The sequence below is a fragment of the Thunnus maccoyii genome, chromosome 4, assembly GCF_910596095.1.
Source record: "Thunnus maccoyii chromosome 4, fThuMac1.1, whole genome shotgun sequence".
NCBI lineage: Eukaryota > Metazoa > Chordata > Actinopteri > Scombriformes > Scombridae > Thunnus > Thunnus maccoyii.
The window spans coordinates 31,459,437-31,474,275 of NC_056536.1; the positions used below are offsets into that span (position 1 = coordinate 31,459,437).

General features: G+C 37.2%; 2 protein-coding genes and 1 long non-coding RNA gene across 6 annotated transcripts in view; 1 reads left to right on the top strand and 2 right to left on the bottom strand.

Moving 5' to 3' along the window:
* acss2 (acyl-CoA synthetase short chain family member 2) overlaps positions 1 to 5,146 on the top strand; it is a 36,905-nt gene extending 31,759 nt beyond the window's left edge. For all 4 annotated transcript variants that reach the window (XM_042409030.1, XM_042409029.1, XM_042409033.1 and 1 more), the window contains 3 exons: positions 410 to 586; positions 1,700 to 1,774; positions 3,208 to 5,146. In XM_042409030.1, coding sequence (XP_042264964.1) covers positions 410 to 586; positions 1,700 to 1,774; positions 3,208 to 3,335 — 380 coding nt within the window. In that variant the 3' untranslated portion in view covers positions 3,336 to 5,146. The remainder of the gene's footprint in view (positions 1 to 409; positions 587 to 1,699; positions 1,775 to 3,207) is intronic.
* On the bottom strand, positions 3,004 to 3,266 carry LOC121895654. Its single transcript, XR_006095830.1, has 2 exons — positions 3,180 to 3,266; positions 3,004 to 3,084 (listed from the first exon to the last, which is right to left on the bottom strand). It is a non-coding gene; the product is annotated as an uncharacterized LOC121895654 (long non-coding RNA).
* A 3,039-nt stretch (positions 5,147 to 8,185) lies between the features above and the next one.
* On the bottom strand, positions 8,186 to 11,320 carry LOC121896077 (galactose-specific lectin nattectin-like). Its single transcript, XM_042409724.1, has 4 exons — positions 11,255 to 11,320; positions 10,961 to 11,095; positions 9,566 to 9,674; positions 8,186 to 8,735 (listed from the first exon to the last, which is right to left on the bottom strand). The coding sequence occupies exons 1-4, from the start codon at positions 11,273 to 11,275 to the stop codon at positions 8,671 to 8,673; spliced, it is 330 nt and encodes a 109-aa protein (XP_042265658.1). The 5' UTR covers positions 11,276 to 11,320; the 3' UTR covers positions 8,186 to 8,670.
* Between the last annotated feature and the right edge of the window lie 3,519 nt (positions 11,321 to 14,839).

Genomic DNA, 14,839 nt, shown 5'->3' on the forward strand with positions numbered 1-14,839 from the left:
TACATCCCAAATTACATGATTAATAGCCAATCATGGATTTGCCTTTCCAGGGGCTTTAAAGGATAACTGGCGATTTCCTGTATTTTTCTTATTTTTTACAAATCTCGTGTTCAAAGCTGAACCAACAGAAAAATATAAAAAATGGCCGTTCATAACCTTTTAAGAGATCATGTTCTTGTATTAAAAATCACTAAGATCCTACTAAATGGAAAAATATCTCAGAAGTCTACATGTCAACTATGAATGCATCGTATAGCTTCTTAGAAACAAAGAACTGAACTTTAAAGAGTCGCTTCTCTTGTTTTCCTGAGATTTTAATTCCTTCCACGATAAACTGAGAAGATTATTCTTTACCTTCAGACGTCAGCCGCTTCACTCTCTCCGTTCTCCTTGTGTTTGTTTCCTGCAGGTCACTTGTTGAGTACAGCGGAGGTGGAGTCGGCTCTGGTGGAGCACGAGTCCGTCGCCGAGGCCGCGGTGGTGGGTAGACCTCATCCTGTCAAAGGAGAAAGTCTCTACTGCTTCGTAACTCTCACTGAGGGAGTGACGTACAACCGCACGCTGGAGGCAGAGCTCAGAAAACAAGGTCAGTAAACGTGACAAACTTTATATGACTCAAAATTTTTGGAAGAATTTCTGAAACGGCTTTTAAATCATCTCAGGACACTAAAAGTCTCAGCGGAAAGCAAACTGGAGACTTTTTAAACGACCGGCTCTGATTCTGATCCTCCTGAACAGTGTGTCAGTGAATCAAATGGGATCACTGAAGGTTTTTCAGGCTTTGGTCATAAAAGAATCTCATCATATTCTTTGTGTTATGTGCAGTTAAAAAAATCCTCAGAAGGTTTAAAAAGTTTTGCATTTAATTAAAAAAAATTAAATCCCTCCTGTTGCTCTTCGTGAAGTTTCCTCCATTTATTTTAGGGAGTTTTTCCTCATTCGTGACATTGACAAAATTGATTTGCTTGCTATAGACTATTCAATTCAGTTACAACTTTTTTTGAACATATGAGACGTCTGCATCATCTATAAACAGTGAGACGGTCTGACAGTGGACTGAACTGCAGGAAGCTGTTGAATGAGTTTCAGTGAGCACCATCACTGTCAATGCTGTAGCTTCAGTAGCAGGAAGCTCATCCACTCACTATGTTTAGGTCAAGATTTTAGCTAGGAATGCTAAGTAGACAATTATTTTCTTGATTCATAGGTTAGTTGTTTGATCCATAAAATTTATTAAGAAAATGACGATCTGACATGTTGATAACTTTTTCCCCAAAGTCAAAGATGCAACCTTAAATGTCTTGTTTTGTCAGTTTACTGTCATAAAGGACCAAACAAACCAGAAAATATTCACATTTAAGAAGCTGAATTTTGTCATTTTTTCCGCTGTCGATGGACTAATCGACCAATCATTGCAGCTGATTGCATTGCAGAATCTTAAATTATTCATTATGTTAAGTGATTAAATACATTACCAATAATTGTTCCATTCAGCTGGGAAGTCCTGACAAAAATATGATATGAATATCAATAAATTAATGAACTTGATAAACACTTGTTGCCCTTATTGTCCCTACTGGTTCTCTTTCATTCTTTGACCAGTTTGACCATGAAAAAGGTAGTAAATTTTATTCTATGTGGTATTAAAAGTGTATTTGTAAAGTCTTAAGTCTAATTCAGTGTGTGTGTGTGTCAACAGTGAGGGAGAAGATCGGTGCCATCGCTACACCAGACTACATCCAGAACGCACCAGGACTCCCAAAGACCAGATCTGGTAAAGATACCGAATAAACAAACATGTAATGATTGAAGTCAGAATAATGCAGGTTGTTTGATACTTTTTGAAAGGAACCAAACCTGCAGGATATACGGCACTAATATATTTAGGTTCATTTTAGTTTAAAGGGTCAGTTCACCCCAAATGACAAAAAACTCTGCATTCACTCATCCTTTGTGGTATCAGACCATGCAGATAGTTTTTGGTTTAATGTGCAGATATTTTGAAAAGTTTTATTTGTGATGGTGATTAATCGATCAATGGTGGAAAGTGGAAAGAAGTTCAAATAAATGATAGTTTATCATTTGTTTTTTTACTGAAATTCAAGTACTGTGACAAAAATCTGCATTTAGTTTGATGTGTTGGTGTCGATGCTTTCAGAAAAATCTGTAAGATTTTATACTTCCAACCTAAAACAGCAACATCTCTATGCAAAAAGAATTTACTAGTTACTCTGGATAATCTACAGTACAAATAATTTCTTTGAAAATTAGTTTGCTGCTCAAGTATGGCTGCAAGATTCAACAATTCAACCTTTCTCTTTAAACATTTGTTGATACGAGCCAGTGAGAAGAAAAACCAAATAAAACGTTGTGATTCTTTTCTGCTACAGTGTGAATTTTAATCCTAATTGTTCTACAGTTATAAAGCAGTTAAATAACTTTGATCTTCAATTCTAAATGATTTCCAACCTTTTCTGTTTGATCATTACGGACATTATAACAAGCTTCTGTCTCTCATTCGCCAGCTTTAGTAGATCTGCTGTATATAAATTACCTGAACTGCAGAAAAAAACAGGTAAACAAACATTCACACAGGGTGATGCAGGTTTATTTGTAAAACACCTTCCAATGACAGGTCAACTCAAAGTGCCTTACATAAGACATAGAAAGGCAAGATATAAAAGAAACATGATGATGTCTATATAAAAAGACACATAAATGGGCTATAACTGAATAAAACATTTAACTGGAGAATAAAAGAGATGTTTTAGATTTTAAAAGAACTGAGAGTTGAAGCAGGACTTAAAAATTCTTGAACATATGGTGCGTTCTAAATCATGCAGAACTTTATAACTTATAAATAACTTCATGGAAAGAGAAGTGACATTATTAAATAATTAAATATACAACACCGGACGTCAGGGTTACCAGGACACCTCATTGTTGTAAAGGTTTGACTGATGTCTTTACAGAAATATTCACTTTACTTCCTGACTTTTTTTGGGGGGGGGGTCTTTGTTAGTCTTGGTTAGGACTTGAGCAGCAGGGGTCTGAATCAGCTGCAGGTTGTCTTTTTAGAGAGACCTGTAAAGGCAGAGTGACAGTAATCAAGCTTACTGAAGATATAAACATGGACACCTTTTCTCTAAATCCTTCTAAAAGTCCTTTAACGAACCCACCGTCACCTCTGCCCTGTGCTCTCTGCAGGTAAGATCATGCGACGGGTGCTCCGCAAAATCGCCTGCGACGAAAGGGACCTTGGCGACATCTCCACGCTGGCGGACACGTCGGTGGTCGATCAGCTCTTCCAGAACAGATGCTGCTCTGCGGTGTGACGGCCTCGAAGATCCTCGCAGGGAGCCTCCGACTGCAGCCGCACGCCAGCGGCCACAAATCCAACCAGGGAAGAAAAAAGAGGAGGAGGAGGAGGAGGAGGAGGAGGAGGAAGGAGAAAGGAGGAGGAAATTCCAAGAACTTGGTCTTGTCCAGCAAACAACCTTTTAGCTCCTGATGAGGACGAGTGCAGCAGAGCCTGTATTTAAAAAATGACCCCCACTGTCCATCATAAGGTTTGCCAACATCTGTCTGGTAACTGGTAGAAACTTCACGCTAACAATAGTTAACTGATTATTTTAACAGCCAGAAGCAAAGTCTAGGAATTAATAAGTACATCAAAAGTAGACGTTGAAACTGCAGTTAAAATACAAGGCAGTGATGTTTTATGATAGCGAGAAGCCAGGGGTTGTTTCTGGGTGAGAGGTAACACTTCATTTCAGGTTTATTTCAGTGTTTAAGCCAATAACACACAACAATATCTACTTCTCTACTGCTAACTAAAGATCTAGTTTCAGTATTTGTACAGTAGTGAGTCATCTGTCAACACAATAGTTTTTTCTGTGGTCAAAAGATGAGTAAACACACTGGAATAAGTCCCATATGAAGTGTTACCTTTAACTGCCCTGTAGTTAATATAACAAGTCGTCTCCTCCCCTCGCTCGATGCCATAGTACTGTTATGTACACTGATGATCAGCTGAATCTCAGAACGCTCAATATTTCTACTAGTTTTAATTTCTATTGTATTTTTTTAAACAAATATGTAGATTTTTGTCATTTTTTTTTTCTGTTTTTATTTCAACTGATTTTTTTGACATAGGTTTTGATGGGTATTTTTGTTAGTATGTCTGCACGCTTGTTTGTTCTTTTTCTTCTTTAAGTTGTAGAAAAGCCATCAGACTCTTCTGTCAGTCTGGGAAATGTGTTCGACGTCATAAAGCTCAGACACCAAACATCTGGCTCCTCTCAAAAGCCCCAAACCAGCTGCTGGTCACCAAAAGACCAAACACTGTTTCTAAACCTGAAAACAAGAGTCAAATTTGGTTTCACCATGTTTAGTTCCACATTTCATTCAGACTTTATAAGAGTCTCTAATTAATAAAGGTACCAGAATCACTTCCAAACGGCTGTAATTATAGAAGGGAAGCATGGATCATGATAGTGGTATTACTATAAAAAATAATAAATGTTCCTTTAAATCAAAGCTAAGGCTCAGTTGTCAATAAGACATCATTGGTGTCATTATTCATGGCTTTTGTTTATTCATTTCGAGGAAACAAGAGTATTTAAGATTGTCTTTATCAAAGAAAAGTCAACCTGTTTGTGGATCAAAACAAGAACCTTTCAAGCAAAAGTACATCGCATCAACGTAATAACTGAACTAGGAGCTAATTTGGGGCTTGAACGGTTTCTATTCTCAGTTTGGTTTGTAGACATCTGTGGTTTTGAGAATTTGATTCTGACTATTTGAGTGAGATGAACCAGAAGCAGGACCTCCGTATAGATTTATCATCAGCTTTTCATTATTATTTTTTAAAATTTTTTTGCTGTTTGTGTCTGAATGTGCCAACCTATGGTAAATAACAGTGGAGCTGGGTGTAAAAAGATAATAATCTAATGTTTAAAAAAAGTGCAGCTGCTTATTTGATTCAAAAGCATTTTTTTTTGTCTGTATAATATCTCTAATGAAGGAAAGAGAACATTGCTGTTTGTTTTTTTTCTGTTCATCCTCAGTTTTGTGTTGTTTTCATTTCCCTGTTTGTATCAAAGTGTATGCAATGACAGTAAATGGACATGACTACTGCCTCTCATCCTCTGTCTCTGGCTGTTCCTTTCTGCATTACGGAGTACTTTGTTTGTACCTGAAGGGTCGTGGCGATCAAAATCACATTTACAAACCTCATGTTGGTTGTTGGCAATGTTGGGCCATTAAATTATTAGTCAGTATTATTATTTTAGAGCCCCCCTCCACACAAAACTATTTGTCTTCTTGTTCCTTCAGTTGGATGTTTGAGCTTCTCTGTGCAGGATGATGTATGTGCAGATTTTGTTTTCACATTCATCTGCTGAAGGAGGAAAGTTTCTCTGTGCTCATCTTAAATCTCAGTTTAACACGAGGATGTACGAGCATGATTTGTGAACTAGTTTGGAGCCAATCGTGGTCCAGTATTCAACTTACACAAGTGTGATGTGGGAAATTGAAGCCTCCAGGGATGTAGGAGTCCAAAAATTCAGATCAATGAAGGAGGAGTAGATGTGCTTAAAAAAAATTCTAACTAGTGATCAGGCACAAATTGTTATTCAACGCAGAGTAATGTTTAGCTTTATGTACCTGTATGACTTTATACAGGTGGCTGAGTGTGTTAGGAACACAAGAACCCTTATTTATTCACAGTTTTGTGCTGTTGAGTATAGTATAACTTCATGGAAAGAGCAATGAAATTCAACATATTCAATAATGTCTGTAACAGTCTCTGAAACGTCCCTCAGATCTCTCTGAAATCCGCTCTGTCAGCCCCAGATGTCTGCAGATCTGTCAGCAATCATTGGATTTGGACTTTTTTTTCCTCCCTGCACCTGCAGCACTGAAATTGTCCACCAGGGTGAGTGGCAGTACTTTCTAATCTTAACCAAAACTGCTGCAACAGAGCTGTAAAGCAATAAGGCGTAATGAGTAAGTACAGAGAAGCAAATTAGTGACAAATTAAAGGGGAAAACCAACAAAACAGAGGAGTGAGATTGGTTATGGTTATAGTAATGTGGCATTCATGTGGTGTTGGAATAATTGGAAAAATGAGTTCTTGCTTGGGAAATTTCATGTGAATGCCCCCTCAAATCAGAAAATTTTGGCACATGACTTGTAAAAAGTTGACATCATATATGCAGAAACATGGCAGATGAAAGTAAATGTTTTAGTTGAAAAAAAATTTCTAATTCACATATTTCATATCAATTTTTTGCTCATGTAATTTGCAATATGGCATCAGGTTGGAACTGTTAGTTGCTGTCAATGTAGAGTGACCTAGATTAGTTAGAAAAGTATAGTAATATTTTAGTTGTTTTAGGGAATGTACTGGTGCAGCAACAAGTCTGGGACAAAATACAACACATCTTTGTAGCGTCCGTGTTGTTTCCACATTATGACTTAAAAGCTCATGAACACACCTTAACAAGTCAGAAGAATGACGTCCCAGCTCAGGATGTGGGACCATCCGAGGAGCAGTGAATGCAGCATCAGACGATCAGTATAAACCAATCAGAGGCAGCGTAGAGCAGGTTTAAAAAAAAAATGCCAACGGCCGCAGCATTACGGTAATAAACGGTTGCGTCAAGGTCTTCATATCCTTGTTAACAGTCCAAAGACGTGCGGATAAGTGAAGAAATGTGTCAAAACAGAATTTCCAGAGCCGTTTGTGAAGGTTTCAGGCTGAAGCTCCAGCAGGTGCTGTCAACAAGAGGGAACTTTTGCTAACGGGAACTTTTGCTAACGGTAACTTAACGGCTCAGTCTGAAAGTACCAGTGCCGACATTAGCTACCAGCAGAAGCATCAGGTAAGGGTCACTTCCAGCAGACAGCGTCGCCAACATTACATTAGAGACAAGATAAGGCTGGTAATTACTTGGTAATGCTGGTGGACAATGGCTCAAAGGGGCAGAAAGCAGAAATGAGAACAATAAGAAGTCAACGGATTATCATCATCAAGCTAACGGCTACAGCGGGAATTTGGAGGGAAACTACAATAACCATAATGGCGGCGGCACAAGTTTATGGCCGGCGATGTGCAGCAGGTTCATATTTACGGTGTAGAGTTAACCATCAGTTTCTTTAAAAAGGTAATAAAACAAAACAAAACACTTACCGCTGTTTGAACAGTATTTTCAGAAAACTCAAAGACTTGTCAGTAACGCCTTATATTACAGGTCTCTCGATTTTATACTACTTTCCTGGAAATGTTCTGAGAAATTTGCAGGTATTTAAAACTGTTAAATTTCAGGACAGGGTGGTGTAATTGGTCAAATTATTTTAGGAAATGGGGGGGAAAAGTGTTAAGATGGCTTAGTTATGACGTCGCTGTTTTAGCTTTGATGGAGAGATATAAGTATATAAATGAAAATTTTGTGGTCTTATTTATTTTGAGCAGTTTTGATATTTATTGTAGTCTACATGCAGTTGTCATGGTCCTCCTCTGCTCTGAAATGCCCTTTGTACATGTAAATATATGTATTTATGTTTCAAAAAAGATGACATATGTGTTTTCGAAGGATATTTTTGAAAAATAAGTTTGCTTGGTTTGAATTCTATAAAAGTGGGTCACGAGTTAATGACTATGGGAATATGTGGGTCCCAGAGTGAGACCAGTTGAGAACCCCTGCTCTAAAGCACACCTGTAATGATATGTGCTATTTAAATAGAATTGCCTTGCCTTGAGTATATTACATTCACTTACATTCCTGGAGACTTACCCTGACCCTGAGCATATGATTAACTATGTTTTAGGTCTGTCTTAAAACAGCAGTCAGGAACCCAAATGAACATTGAAACATGTTTTTCTTGCTGTAATCATTCGTCCTGTTCATACTGACCATTAGAAGATCCCTTCATAATGACCTTACAATGGAAGTGATGGGGGACAAAATCCACAGTCCTCCTTCTGTGCAAAAATGTAAAAGTTTATCTGAAGCTAATATGAAGCTTCAGCGTCCAAATGAGTCAAATCAAGTAGATATCTTTCAATGTTACAGTCTTTTTAGTGCCAAAGTCCCTCTTTTTGTTACTATACTTCCACCTGCAGCTCAATGGGAAACACAAAGAAGGAATCTGATGCTAAAAAGACTGCAAATGTGGCAGATATCCACTTAATATGACTAACTCAGACTGCTGAAGCCTCATATAAGCCATCCAAAAGAGATCACAAAAGCCATTGAAAACATCTTTTAACCTTAAACCAAGTCTTACCCCTAAGATTTTATGATTTACGTTATGGGGACTCATGTTCGCACAATATGAGGAATACCTGCTACACACATGCACACAGGTAAAATGGAGAAATTAGCAGGAACTCACTATGCTCACAAATCATATTTATTGATTTTTCAGATATTTTTCAGTTTTTTTAAATTGATTTTTTTTCACCCAGATTAAATTGGGAAAATATAAGAGTAAATGAAAGAAGATATGAATAATCAGGAGAGTGGTATTGCTATTTAAACATTAAATTGAAAGTAAATCATCAGATATCATCATCAATATTATCGAAGTATGAAAGAGGAAGTAAGGTCATCGTAGTGGAAGTGGCGTTGTAATGGCACATCTGACAGCAAATGGTGGGAGGCTTCACACTTTCTTGGCACAAACAAAAGGTTTCCGATCCTGACATGAGAGATCATTCCAGTAGTTTCCTGTAAGAAGAAAAGAGTACAACAACATAAACATCTGAGTTTGACTTGTTTTACTGATCAGAGTGTATTTAAAGGAAATTTATTTTTCAACCTGGACTCTATTTTCCCATCATTTTGTGTCTAAGTGACTAATGGGGGCAACACTTTTTGAAATTGGTCTAGTATCAAGTGAAAGGGCTTCAGCTGGCAGCTGCGAAACAGACTGCAATGTAATCCTTTTGGGCAATAGTGCCCCGTCAATGTATGTCCACTAAAAGTGGTTGTTTTTGCCACTGACTGTTTGACAACATTATGGAAAGTACCATACAGAGAAATAAAACATTTGTCTTTGCCTTTCTCTTGATGTGGTCTGTTTGTTATTGTGTTTAACCAAGTCTCACTCGAGGAAAAGTTTTCATTCTGAAATCTCGCGAGAGTTGAGTTGTTGTCGAAATCAGCTAAATATTCAGCCATGACATAGTTGGAGAGAGGAGTGCTTGGAAGAGTTTGTTGTGTTGGAGTACAGAAAGTGTAGCTTAGTTTTATCTGAAAGATTTTCAAAGTCATGGCTGAATATTCTTTACCTAAATGTGCAGATTTGACAACAGATGGGTTAGCACTGTGATTCAGCTAATCCAAGTCACTCACTCTGTGGTGCCCAAATTAGTTTTCACATTTGCATATAGAACCCTGTAATGTAATACTTATTCTTCATACAAATCCAGACAAGAGTATGAACAGTAGTATAAACACAACACATAAACATACCACACATTTTTGCTTACCAGTTTTGCTTCTTCTCAACAAAAAAAAAAAATCACCATTGGGAAGTTGTGAAATAATATTTGTACCGTTCCAGTTGATCACTGCGCAGTGTTCGTTGAAGTAATTGTTCGGCTCTCCATGATTCCAGTGTGTGAAGACAACTTTGGAACCATCAGTCCACATCCACTTCCCCTCCTGGAAGAGAAAATTGATTTTTGAACAACTGCACTAATTGCAGATTCTTGATTTGCTAGAGGATACAGGGTTTGAGGGTTTAGCATTTTTTGCCTTAATCTGCGAGGAAAAAACTGACAGTCTACTGAACAGATATTATGGGATCCCATTAAAGAAAATACAGGCCATGTGTTTTTCAGCTGTTGTGTGCAGATTTATACAACCAGGCCCTGTATTCTAGCAGTGTGATAAATTCACCCACAGAATGTTTGGAGGAACTGACAGGAGATTACAGTAAAGTGAACATACAATATGATTTATTAGTCATTCTTGCCTGCTGAGCTTAATCAGACAGATCCTTATACATCTGGTCTTATGGTTTTTTCACTCATTAAACATGGCTGTGTGATGTAGTGACCCTGCTGTTTCCACCTTAAGGTTAAAGGGAAATTCCACAGATTTTACACATCAAAAGCTGTGTTTTGACCACAGGGACTTTCTCCGGGGACTAAGAACCGGCATTTCCACCAGAGGTACCAGGGTCTAAATGAAGCTCCAGTGAGATTGCTTTACCCCCCAAAAAGTCCATGCTGGGGGAGGTTTACCTTCCAAAAGTACAGGAACTCTGGGTTCTGGGTTTGAGATGACTATTGTTAATTGGTCAAACACACACAAAAAGGCTGCTTCACACAAAAAGGAACTACTCTAGTATCAGTTTAGGATGAGGAGAGGACATTTCTATTCGTTTGTTAATGTTAAAAGTAATGTTAGTCTTTGTCGTCGGCTTCCCAACTCATTTTAAAAAAAGAATGAGAGAAAAAGAGAGCATGAATGAGCTCAGAGCAATCGTGGTCGAGCAAGCTAGAGTTTGAATGAAGAGAGGGACCAGCAGTCGCAAGAACAAAGCCGGTGAATGAGACAAAATCAGACATTATTTTGTGATTGTTTCATGGCGGTTACGTTCTAAAGCACAAATAAATAACCATCAAACACTCAACAGATGATGTGGAGGCAGATGTTTCAGTCATTAGTTGGTGGTTTGATGGTTTCTTTTCTTTTCACAAGCAAACCACAATGCATCACAAAAAGCCACAAAAGAACATTCTGTTCACTCTGCTCATTGATCAGATCTGTCTGGGGTGGGAGCGAGAACGTGCACAGATTTGCAGAGTACACCTTGTACAAACAATTCATTTGTAACAAGAATTCCTCTAAAGGGCCTTTTTGCGGTTGTTTCGGTCTGCACCAGCGTCTGAATCAACCGGACTAAACAATGTAGGTTTGAAAATGTTCTAAAAATGTCTCACCTGAATTGCATCAAACATCCCAATCCAGGCATGTGCATTAGAATGGCACTTGTTGTAAATCAATTGCCTGATGACCGATTGCTCCCCGTAATTGTGGATTGAGGCCAGGTTCCCACCAAGAGCAATGCAGGTACTCTGACAAGGGAGTAAGAGAAAAACAATATAAAACGTGTGAGAGAAAGTACATGACGGGTGAGCTGAAAGAGAAGAGAGAAATATATACAGGCTCTACATAGCTAAAACATGGTCATCATGGCCAACGTGTAGGCCAGTAAAGAATGATTAACCAAGTACCTCTGCATCAGCCATGGTCATTCTGCTGGTTTGAACGATGAAACAGCGAGAGCCATGCTTTGTCCAACCACCATGACAGCCTGCAACACAAATGTAACGGTAGGCAGAAAGGAGAGAGGATATGGCCACAATCTGATAAGAGAGTGAGAAAGTTTTACATCCTACTAACTCGATTTTTAAATAAATTCCTTAAAATCTTTTACCTTTAATAGCCCCAACCACCTCAACTATACCATTAGAATAATTAATTAATTAATCAGTCTTAGAATTAATAAATTAATAAATAATGTCAGTCAATTCTCAAATCCTATCCTGGACTGAATTGAAGCATAGCTTCCCCTGTTGGGGTTAACATGCAGCCCAGTGTATTAGTGTCCTATCAGGAAACATGTGTCTGTATGAACATCCAAAGCAATTTAAGTTTGAACAAGGCAAATCGACCAACCTGACCAGCGTTTAACTCTGGTGGACCACTGTGGAAATGAACAACACATTCATTAAATTAGCGTGAAATTTGCACTTTTTTGTTTTTATTTTATCATCTTATCTATACCCACTTGGTAAACAATTTGATTTGTGTGACTGTTGTCATTGTTGCCATTTAATGGAGCTAACTGATGAATTGTGACTTGGGAATCATCTTTTACTGTTCGCTAAGCTTGGAAAGGTCTTCATATGGAATAACTTGGTTGTATTTTCTTTTTGTGTTATATTTTGGAGCATTTCATGCTTTTATTAGATAGCGATAGTGGAGAGATAACAGGAAACGGGGAAGGGTGAGATGCAACAAGAGTCCTGGACCAGATTTACGTCAGCTCCTCAAAAGTAGATAGCTGAGGGAGGCCTGATTGCATTTGCATGGAAATGATACTTATCCTGATTTTTGGAATTCAAATAACACAAATATCTAAATATTGATTTGGAAAAACTGCAATGTCAACAATCCAATAGCTTTAAACCAGGGCTGGTATGATATTGTGCCACTTAACAGATATGTTCTGTTCATCAATCATAATTACGTGCAACTGATAATTATATGTTTCTCCATCACGTTTACAATTAATAGATTATTTGTGTTTTCTATTAAATGGTAAAAAAAGGATAGAAAATTTCCATCACAGTTTCCTAGAGAACAAGGTGACATATTCAAATAGCATTTTCTGTCCAGCTGAGTTCAAAATTCAAAGATATTTAATTTACGATCATATAGAACTTAGCAACTACGTTTTCTGTCAATCAACTTACCAATTTATTGACTAAACATTTCAGCACTATTTGCCATTTTCCACTCCACAGGTAGTACATTCGCATTAATTAATTTGGCAGATGCTTTTGTCCTAAGCAAAGTACAAATTAAGTACAAAAAGGCCACAGTAGATCAAAGAGAGGCCTTTGAGAATAAGTGCTTTAACACTCACATCCACGTTCCACAAATGCGACAAGCAGATGCATGAAGTAACACATATGTGCATAGCTAATTACTATTTTTAATCATTTGTTTTTTATTAGTAAGTGCATGGAAAACTGTGTGTAAATAAGACGATAAAACTATAATTTTAGTGAAATAACTACATGGTATCTGGCCAGTGGTTTTTAATGGAAGCAAATAACAGCAAACAGTATTTGTGATTGACTTTTACATGCCTGACTCTACGTTTAAGTGTCAGCGATGTTTTTCCTGTCTTAATGTAAACAGACAAAGAGGCTCACAGAGTGACAAACAGTACACAGTAGTCTGAAACTACTAACATTTTAGCAAAAAAAAAAAAAGTTAAATCCCTAAAACAAAGTTTTTCTTACAGTTCCTTCAATCAGCAGTCCACTGATCATACAGAGGAAGAAAACCAACTGAAAACCAGATGCCATCTGGGGAAAAACAGAATACATTTACTGCATGGTCCTTATCCTAAACAAAAGTGACTGGTTGTAAGCATTCACATGTGAACATTTCTGTGAAAGTTGTTCTTATAAAATAGACATTTATGTACCTGTACATAAATGTCTACCAAACTTTTAAAGTTGTTTCTTACAATTTATACCAAAATTGCACCATCTGTCTGTAAATACTAAATATACTACTACATACTACTAAAAGAAAATTTTCAGGAAATTAGAATAAAATTGAAGGACCTGTAAAATAATTGTATGTTAGGACCGGTTAATTGCAGATTATCACTGACAAATAAATCTAATCTTAAATAAAATGAAGAGTAGATCAAGAATCTTCTCTGTAAAGCTGCTGCTATGATGAAGAATTAAAAGGTTACCTTGCTGTGATGATCAGATGAGTTTGCAGTTGCAGTAGAAGGTAGCAGGATGTCTTGCAGAAGGTAACGCTGTCTTTTTATACCTTTTCTGGATGCTTTGCTTATTTAAACTTGAAGTGTCATTCACTGACCACAGGACACAGTTTAATAATGAATTACACATTGCCACAGCCTTGAGTAAATGTTAGACTGCTCCTTAAACAATGTTAAAAAAATAATGGAATTTACTGGAATTTTATGCATCAGCTACAAAACATTTCATGGGGAAATTAAATGTTTACTTACTGGGCGTGTTAACGCCCAATAAGTAAAAACTATGAAGTTACAGTCACACAAGGATGTGTCATACCATAATGTTTATTATAAATTGTTATAAATCTTAATGTGACCCTGATATTAACAATATTTTGATGTGTTGCTGTTATGTTGAGTTTAGGATTACATGTGCATGCCAGTTCCCATATTTGATCGTTCCTCTCTTGACCCCGTCCACCATCATGATGGTCATTCCACCTTTCTTATCTCTGTTCAGTTGATCGAGGAGGAAGTTTGAGCAAAGTTACACAAGACCAGCCCTCACAGAAGTCTTTTACTGAAGGGACACAATCTGTTTCAGTTTTATAACTCATTTGTTTTTTGATTTGATTTCTGTTAACTATGATTAGCAAAGGAGCCCTAAAATGTCCATCATTCATCTGAAAGATTTTTCTTCTGATGAGATGTTATTTTTCCTTTTAACCTGTATCATCATTAATATTTTAACAAAGAGGAAAAGTGTGTGTCTCTCAGTTACGAACATATTGTAACTGTTTTTTAGTGTGATTTCTATCAGACACATGAGGTGAAATTTTAATGTGAGATATTTAGATAGTTTCCACAATGTGTTGCTAACAGTAGAAATGGCTCATGTGCATTCAGTCTGTGCAGTGAAGAACATTAACAAACTATATAAACTGTGCAGAAAAATGCATTTTGGCATTTCTATTAACCCCCAGAGGCGCACAATTGCAACATCTATTTGAAACTGTCTAGTATTACCTATTCCTGACTGAATGTAGACAAACCCTACATATCCCAACACTCCTGACTCTGAACTGTGTCACAGCAACATTTTGGGTTAGAAAATATTAATACTGTAAGACATACCACATTTTAAGTTCAAACAACATGTCTGTCTCCCACTGACCCCCAGCTCTCTCTTTTGGTCCAATTTCAACTATTTTCCAAGTAAGTATTTGGCATGAAATATTTTTTTCCTTTATTCTAAAGATGTTTAGTGATTAATATTTTTTTTTTAAAGTATAATACATGTGATCTG

Excerpts from the sequence above, each read along its gene's own strand:
- LOC121896077 (XM_042409724.1), bottom strand. The coding sequence starts at position 11,275 with ATGACCATGGCTGATGCAGAG. Across the intron at positions 9,675-10,960 it reads GGATGTTTGATGCAATTCAG|GAGGGGAAGTGGATGTGGAC; the intron begins GTGAGACATTTT and ends TTTCTCTTCCAG. Across the intron at positions 8,736-9,565 it reads CGCAGTGATCAACTGGAACG|GAAACTACTGGAATGATCTC; the intron begins GTACAAATATTA and ends TTCTTCTTACAG.